Source organism: Athene cunicularia, assembly GCF_003259725.1.
Source record: "Athene cunicularia isolate RWA chromosome 10 unlocalized genomic scaffold, athCun1 chr10_part1, whole genome shotgun sequence".
NCBI lineage: Eukaryota > Metazoa > Chordata > Aves > Strigiformes > Strigidae > Athene > Athene cunicularia.
In genome coordinates, this window is record NW_020799112.1 from 17,020,563 (window position 1) to 17,029,462 (window position 8,900).

The 8,900-nt window shown below is 41.1% G+C and overlaps 1 protein-coding gene and 1 long non-coding RNA gene across 2 annotated transcripts in view; both read right to left on the minus strand.

Moving 5' to 3' along the window:
- The window catches only part of MESD (mesoderm development LRP chaperone), an 11,989-nt gene extending 5,813 nt beyond the window's left edge, over nt 1–6,176 (minus strand). The window contains exon 1 of the mRNA XM_026856130.1: nt 5,763–6,176. Coding sequence (XP_026711931.1) covers nt 5,763–5,765 — 3 coding nt within the window. The 5' untranslated portion in view covers nt 5,766–6,176. The remainder of the gene's footprint in view (nt 1–5,762) is intronic.
- LOC113484033 lies at nt 2,572–5,756 on the minus strand. Its single transcript, XR_003399144.1, has 2 exons — nt 2,862–5,756; nt 2,572–2,827 (listed from the first exon to the last, which is right to left on the minus strand). It is a non-coding gene; the product is annotated as an uncharacterized LOC113484033 (long non-coding RNA).
- Nucleotides 6,177–8,900: the final 2,724 nt, after the last annotated feature.

Below are 8,900 nucleotides of genomic sequence, written 5' to 3' on the forward strand. Positions count from 1 at the left end.
AAAACCCCCTCCTCCTCCTCCTCCTCCTCGTCCTCCGCCGCCGCGATGTCGCGCCCCGGCGCGTGAGGCGCTGTCCCCACACAAAGGGCCGTTTGAGGCTCCCGCCGCTGCGGTCGGGGCCCGCGCTGGGCGCGCTCCCGCCAGATCCCGTCCCAGGCGGCGGAATGAAAGGTGGACATTGTCGGGGTCCTTTTAAAAAACCCCCTCATATGATGGGCCAGCTCCTGGAATATAAGTTATGCGATTGCTCTTTCTTGCTTTTTTTTTTTTTTTAAAGCAGGATGACAAGTATCTGCGTTCACTAATTGCGTGCTAGGAACCGGGCCCATTGCACCGTGTTCTGAATCTAACTAGTGTCTCAGCAGTTACTAGGGTTTTAGAAGAAGACTTTTAAAACTAAAGCTGTTTGCTGCTAAAATACAACTCCAGAATGTCTGACCAACACACACACACACACACAAAAACCCAACAAAAACCAACCAACCAACCAACCAAAAAAAAAACCAACCAAAAACCGGCTTTTTCTTCATACAGATTACGAACCAAGCTACACATACGGATGTCTGCACAGGCTTATTTCACTCCCCAGTCTTTATTTTTTCCTTCATGGAAGCCGTTTTAAATATAATTCTTTCCAGAAGGGGCTGTTGGGCGTTGGAATGGGCTGCCCAGGGAGGTGGTGGAGTCCCCATCCCCGGAGGGGTTTAAGAGTCGACATAGCGCTGAGGGATGTGGTGGAGTTGGGAACTGTCAGCTAATGGTTGGACTGGATGATCTTCAATGTCTTTTCCAACCTAGACGATTCTGTGATAAATAGCACCATCTTCTCTTTTGCCTTTTAGACTTGGACTCTAAAAAGTTTAAACTTGGGAATTCAAGGAGGCATCATGGTAACTGCTACTAGTAGACAGTAATTGTGGTCAGGCTGATGAGTAAACAGGGTGCTTCTCCGCTCATGTGGAAGCACTGAAGGGAGAGCAGGTTCAGAGCAGAGGAACTAATTCTGTAAGAGTGAACACTTCAACTCCAGTTACTGTACATAGTCCTGTAATGAACCAGGAGCTCACTGCCTGAAAACGCTCACGGCCTGAAAACACGAAACAAAAGCAGTCAGTAGGCAGGGGCGTGGGTTAGGGAGGCTTTCCGAAGCCTGGCCTAACTCTTGAAATGATAAAACACTGGAAGGGCTATTTAGCTTGTGAACACCGGGGAGACATGCCACATGAAGCAGCAGCTTGCCAAGCACAGGCATAGCATGAGAAAGAGCAGAGGAGGATGTGGGATCCAAGATTTCAGCACCCTGATAAACAACCAGCCTGGTCTGCAACCTCCATACCGAGGGTTATCGTTTTAGAACATTTCAGACGCACTGCCAGTGTGCCTGAGAAACAGGAAGCAGTTAGACCATAGCTATTCATGGAGCTTGTTAAATGTACAGTAACCGAAACGGGGTTTTAGTCAAGTACCTTTCACAAAGCTGTCCAATAAGTCACTAATGAGCACATTTGCTCAGTGATTTCTCATTAAATATAATGAACATCAGGTATACTATATCAGATTGCCCTGATTAATGAGGTTTTACTAAAATATGTTTCTGGTAACTTTTGTTATTACTGGATCATGGGTACATTCACTGGAAAAAAAATAAAGATTCAATTTTGGAATGCTGGACTTAACAGCATAAAATATTTTCACTGAATTTCTACTGGGAAATATTTTCTTCAATTCTGTTTTCTCTTATTAGAACAAACCAAGCCAACTTTGACCTTCTTTAATATCTGGTGCTACATTCAGATGTGGATCTCAAAAGTAATCCAGTTCCCTTTGGTGAGTGAACAAGTCCAGTACATCCAGCACTGCACCAAACATTTCCTTGTCCTTCGTATAAAAGCTTTAATTTGAAAGGGAGGTATTTTTCATGCTTGGCTCTGACCTTGCAACTCTCTCTGTTCAGACAGAATTCTGTGTCCAGGAAGAACCTGTGCAAAGTATGCTCTTTGTGGGGTCAGCTGCAGGACAAACACCTATTCAGCCTCTGTACTCTGCTGTTCTTTCCCATGCAAGAAACAAAAGCAATGCAGCTAGAAATACGTATCACTGACAGGGGCAAATTAAATTGCATTTTCTTTTTACTAAAGCACACTGTGTTTTGTTCAGAGTATCAATAGAACCACAGAAATACACTTTTTATAGCTCAAGCATTTTCATACTTCTTAAGTTTTTGTAGTCCTAGCAGCTAACCCTATTATGATAACAATACAGAACATATCCGGTAATAGAGGGCTATTTCATTGTAGATTGCAAAAGTAAGGTGTTTAAGGCTTTATCTTGTAGCATCAGGTCCCATCTAGTCATGCCAGGGAATGTTCTGCAACATGCAAATTTTATTAGTAGTGCTTTCAATTATAAAGTTACACCTTATCAGAAAGGCAAATCTGCCTCCTCCTGTAGATGTAAACTTTTCATTATTGAGTAGGGTTGGGTCAAACTGTAAAATGAGAGGATGCAGGATGTTCTAAATTCCTGTTAATGAAGTTTGGGATTCTTTCCCTTTTTTTTTCAAAAAAAAAAAAAGAAAACCACCCTGATTTTTTGGAACTGTATTTGTGCAAAATATAGTTCCCATACTATTATTTCTTATGAATTAGGAGAAGAATGTGTATATATTTTTAACTGCCAAAAGCTCTCGCAAGTCTGCGGGTGGTGGGGTTTTGTGTGCAGTTTTCTATTTTAAAGTGGATTTCCATTCAGCGCTTTTTACTCTTCTTTGCAAATACAGTACAGTAGTGTCTTAAAGCTTGTCCCTTCACATTCCTTGGAATGAAACCTCGCTTGTCCTTTCACATTCCTTGGAATGAAACCTTGGAAAGAACAAAGAACTTGACTTCATCAAGGAAAGGGCAGCGCCTTCTTGGAAGGACATACAGACAATTAAGAGATTAAACTAACAGGATCAGAAGATCAGCTGTAAGCATGCAGAAGGGAGAAAGAACATGCAAGACTACCTGCTATCAACACATGCCGTGTCTGGAACTTAATTAATTTTAAGAACTCTGCTAATACCAGAGGATGTTTAATAGTGCCTCAGATGAATGATTGGTTGCGAAAGGCAGCCTTTTCGTGATTACTTCTAATACCTAAAATGATGGAGGTCTGGTGTACAGCTGTGCTTTTTATACAGCCTGATAGACATTAGAACTGCTTTTGCACCTACCAGCTTAGTAAAGGACCAGGGCAATACTGTGTTAAACAATACAGAAGACTTGTTGAGTAGCAGATCCCAGAAAACTTTAAGCAAGTTTTGAGATGACCCAGCATTCAGAGTATTCTTACCCTGTTTAAAAGCATTGTCATACATTTTACAGAATGTCAGGGTATTCTGAGCTACTTTCAGTAAAACATTCAAAATTAATGTTTTCATAGGTCAAATTATCTTAAGTACCCTAAATGTTCCCCTGCAGAGACAATCTAATGCATGAGTTCTCATGCAAAGCCAGTGCATGTGTTAACTCAGACCTCTGAGTGCCATCACATTCAGAGAAAAACTTGAAGAATCAGACCTGAACAGGTTATCTTTAAAAACAAGAATATTTCTAAATCTCAAGAAAGGAAAGAAAATATGCTTTTGAATACTGTTACTAACAGCATAAGAAGCAAAATACGGTGTCATCTAGAGCATAAGCATTTGGATGATTCAGAATAATTTCAGTCCTCAAATTCATTTCATGCATAAAACAAGCACACTCATTTGTCATCTATTGAAAATGCAAATTTTTGTTCCAGAGCTAGTCAGACTTTGAATTCCTGAGTCCAATTGGAAAAATTAAGTCTTTAATTCAAAATTCTCCCAAATTAGGCATTAATTATTGTGATTTGGACATGAAATTCTGATTCAGGTACTAACCTTGAAATTCACATTCTGAATTCAGTTTTGACCACAAAATAAATCTTGACCCTAACTTTATGTTATCCTGCGCATGTGCATTTTATAAAATAATGAGATGTTTGACAAATGACATGTTAGCTTTGTAGCATTACCTATCTGATCAAGTTTCAGGAAGGGGTATGACACCTGGCTATCTAGTCAGCTGCAATAAAGCCATACCCTGTGATCCTTAAATTCAGAAACACACAGAATGTTCCTGTTAAGCAAATCTTCCTGCAGGATTTGCTACAAATCTGTGCTGGTTAAAAGTATGTACTGGTTACACAATTTAAAGTTACCCTATTAAGAAAAGAATTACATTAAATCAATGTCAAAGAAGGTTTACTCAGTTCCCGCAGGAATTCCATTTATAGTCTAATTTCCACAATCTAAGTGAAATTAATTGTGTAGTCCCAATTTAATTTTAGGTTTACAGGTCAGTTTTGGCACCTACATCTAATGTAAGTAATACATTACATGAAATTCTGATGAATTAAAGGTGCGAGACTTAAATCAGTAATGATCAGCAGCTTTCCTCACAGAACACCCAGGCACAATGAGAAGAGTGTAGGATCAGAGACTCCTATGAAAATAGCTATTAAATTTCTCTTATGAAATATATTAAAAAGGTGCGGGGGACGACGACACGACACCCAAACCCTTCTGCAGAGTATTACGGCTGCAGGACAGAACATACTTCCAAAAGTGCAGTTCAGGAAGGGTGGGCCCTTGCACATTTTGTTCAAAATACTGCGTTCTCCTTTGATCTCCAAAAAAGCTCAGACCTAAGAGTCTGAAGGGAGGTTCTTGGATTCCTGTTTATGCTGGACCATTCTAATCAGTAGCATTCACCACTCTTCCATTAAGTGCTTCTGAATTTCAAGCCAACTGACCTACAAACCCGGCCCTTCTTGCCTGCTCCAGGGAGGGAGAATGGACACAAGGAGCTCTGTCAGACCTAATGCTCTCTTAGGCACCAGCCTCATAAAACAGGAGATGTAGCATGGACATCTATACGTGTAGATGGTAGAAAAGAACATGAAGCAGAAAGCCATTATTGGTTGTACTCATATAAAATACGGCACAGACATCCATTCCGTGCTAGAGGAATTTTGTAGTTACAGTTCCCTTTTCAAAAAACTGTGTCTCTTTTCCATGTCAATGTATTAAATATCCACGGCAACAGCAGGGGACAGCCAATCGATTATATATGGTAGGTGGTGAAAACAACAGTAAAGTAAATGGTGAATAATAGGACAACAAAATAAAAAAACACTTTTGCTGTATTATCTTTCAGTTGGGTGACAGGAGCTGACCAGCCATAACTGAGATATTTACATAACTGGTAGCTATGTCATAATTTTTTTCTTACCTTTGATACCATGTTTTTGACTATGCCATGTTAAAAAAACCCCCAACAAACAAAGCAACAAACCAACATTGAAACAGCAAGGTTAAGCCTGTCTGTGAAAGCCCATCTATTATTCTAAAAGCTACTTATTAATACACAAAATCCTTTTCAAAGAAGAAAAAACAAAACTTGTGACTGTGTTTGAATTTTGCTGTCACAAGTGACCACTTAACTGCTCCTCCACATCCCTAGCTCTGTTTTGTCTACACACAGACCAGTTCTCAGGTTGCCTCCCTAGTGTAACAACCATGATCACCTCTGCAGACCTGGGACAGGCCCAGACCTCACAGTTTTAGTCTCTTGTGAAGTAATGACTGTAAGTACTGACCACAAAACACTTAGTTAGCACTAAACCATTCAAGACAAAATAGGTCTTAAAACCAATAAACCAGTCAACACACTTGCCTTTCCTTCTGTATGACTTACCATTCCACTGCTGCAGAGAGGAAGGCCCAGCTTCTTCCAGCCTCTTCTGCAACGTCTGCCTCTGTTTGAATTATTTCTTCCATCAGTCCCTGCCAACTTTATCCTCCTCTGATTTTTATTCTCAGCCTGACAAACCAGCTGTGTCCCTCAGAACTGGAACTATCTTTCTTGTCATTACCACCTTGTGGGTTTAGTCACATATAGCTGAAGCAGGGGAAACACTGAATTGCCTTTTATTCCTTCATCAGCTAGCTCCCTATTATGGTAGATCAATACATCTATACAGGAAAGTAATATAAAGTAGCATAACCCATTGCATAGTAACGTCCTGTCATCAACCTGCCCACATACAGGGTTCATAAAATTATGACAACTTGGTACTCTTCAGCTATTACACTGGCTACACTGGCAAAAATCAATTACTCCTTCTCAAAAAAAAAAAAAAAATCACTAAGCAATAAAAGGGCCAAGACCTGTCAGATGATTCAAGAAAGAAGACTTCAGCCTCCAGTTTCTGTTGTACTAAGCACAATGCAAATTAAAGATCAATGTGACGAAAGCAGAGCTCATACAAGTAAGCCAATCTTCTGTACACTACTAAGCCACACTAAAAAGCCTTTTAATCCCTTGTATCTGGCAATGCCTGCTGTTCTGAACCCGAGAGTGTTATTTCATTCAGACTTTGTCAATGAAATCTTTTTAAAGCCAAGCATGGCCACCTAATTTTCATGTCTTCTAAGTCTTTACCAATTCACAGAGCTGCCCAAGTCCTGCAGGCCACCTTTGGACTCAGCAGCCCTGTGAAATAAATGGGTATGCACAGATTCTCTTTGATAGAGATATGCAAAAGGCTTATGAGGAAATACCCACCCCAAACATCACTGAAGGAAAAGTTTCCTCCTAAACCACACAGATACATCTACTGGACCTTTAAAGCATTCAAGCTGATCTCAATTCTACTCAAATTAGTGGACCCAAGAGACTCTGCCGTCAAGGCTGCCTTCCAGAATAAGACTGTGTGTCAAGTAACAAGCATGGTATACACAGACTATGAGTGATCTTGAACCTAGCCAGGCCAGGTGTCCTTCTGAAGCAACAACACGGTCTGTAGGAAGGTTCTAACAGGCAGCTGCTCAAAAAAATGCCTCTTCCGTGGTGAAAATGACCAGTTAAAGTGGTGTTTTCTACATTATTTTTTCAAATAGTAAAAGTCATGTCTCTCTTCATATATGATATGAATGATGCATTTCATATGCATCATGCATTTCATATGCAGAACACCCAGGGCTACTACTGGAGGAAAATGACATGTGGCAAGATGGCCTTGGAGACTGTCCACAAGCAACACCTGCTACATGACAATAGTTACTGGTTTTGCCCCTTGGTAAGAGCTCAGATAATATTTATATTATAGCAGTTACTAAGATCTTAGGTGGCCACATCAGCTGCTAGGAATTACCATGGGTTAAGGCTTAGTTGTGTTTCTGGTGTGGGCAACGGGGAGGAAGGCTGGTGGAGGAGCCACAGCAGGAACTGTCCAAATCAAGGATCCCTCCACTTTGTCCGTGTGGACTGGTGCAAATCAAACAGAGCATCGTGGTGGGCAGCAGCGTCTAAGAATGGAAAAGATTATTAGGTCATTTAACAGCTCTTCTAGCCGGGGGTGAGACCTCCATTTTCTAAAATGAAATCTTTCAAACCCTAATTAAATATAGTCAATCTTCATTAAAAATAAAGTAGGTTAATATTTATGAGAGGCATTCCTCGTGCTACGTATCTCACCGCCTCATTTAAGGATGTATCTGGAACTACTTCGGAATACAATTGAGCTAGCTTCTTCTGTCCATCGTTTTTTATTTTTCTGAGTCCTCTGAAATCACTCCTATTTATAGTTTTGCAGACGAGTTGCTGGCAGTGAGCCAAAATTGTTTAGGCCCAAAACATGACCTTCCTTTTAACTGCTGTAATCTGACTCAAGTAAACAGAATTTCCTTCACACTGCTTCTGTGAGGAGGGAAGGGTGGAGAACTGCCACATTTTTGACACACCCAAAGATGAGTATCTGCCCCTTTCCTCAAGCCTGGCTCTATGGCAAGGGTTTCCCCCCGCCCCCCAAAAGTGTGCATCCTGTTAACCCTCCACTTTCACATCTGTAGTCATCCAGCTCATGTTGCGCTCTACAACTCTGTACAGAAGGCCAAGGGTTCCTCTAGCTAATGGGTGAGAATATGCACAAATAAACTTGTCTGAAACTCTTTAGATGTATGGAGTCCATTAGATGGGCTCTGTTTGTGCCAGGACGTTGTTGGATCTGGCCTGTAAGTGAGCAGCCTGGTCCAATTTTCATTTATTTCAAGGTCACTTAATACCCCTGCAGTAGTATGAACGTAGCAGGATGTTAACGTAACTGTAAATTGGGACAAACATATTCCTGGATTTCTGCAGCCTGCTAAATGCATTTTAAGTGCCTAGAATTAAGAGGATAACTTAAACAGGAAAGTCTGATTGAAAGGAGCAAATGAATGCTATGGTTTAGCGGCAGTTTAAACCGCAGGAAAAGATGTAACAAATGTAAAATGTGGTTTCAACCCGGACTATTCAGGATTATGTCGATGGAGATACAGTGTAACAGGAGAGAATCTGATTTGTGTGGGACAAATATTCTCATCACCATCATTTACCAAACTGCGCATTCCCTTTGGAAGCATCCCAGGCAGTATTAAACCATCTTCTTATAACTTGTTCTAGCCCAATCAGTAGTTTTATTATTGTCTAATGGCATTTGCTTGAACGCCTGAGATTTACTGAGCGTAACATCTTGCTTTTGACAAGAACTGTCAAAGTTCCTGGTGTGCTGCAGAATGGGACCGGGTCAGAGGAGGAAGGGTTTTTAGCAGTTGGCGTCAGTCTGTTTACATTTCCCTTGCTAAATTCTAACAAATGGTAACCAGTCCTCAAAAACAACGACGGAAACGTGAGAGAAACATCGCGAATCCGTTTTCATTGGTTTAAAAAAATGGGTCAAGACGAGTGCTGAGGTAAATAAAGCCGCAGCAGTACCCCACGGGGTGTTTGCAGCCCCCGTTACGGCTGGCGAGAGGTCGGGCTTTTCATCGGGCCGGGGGCAGAGCCGGCCCG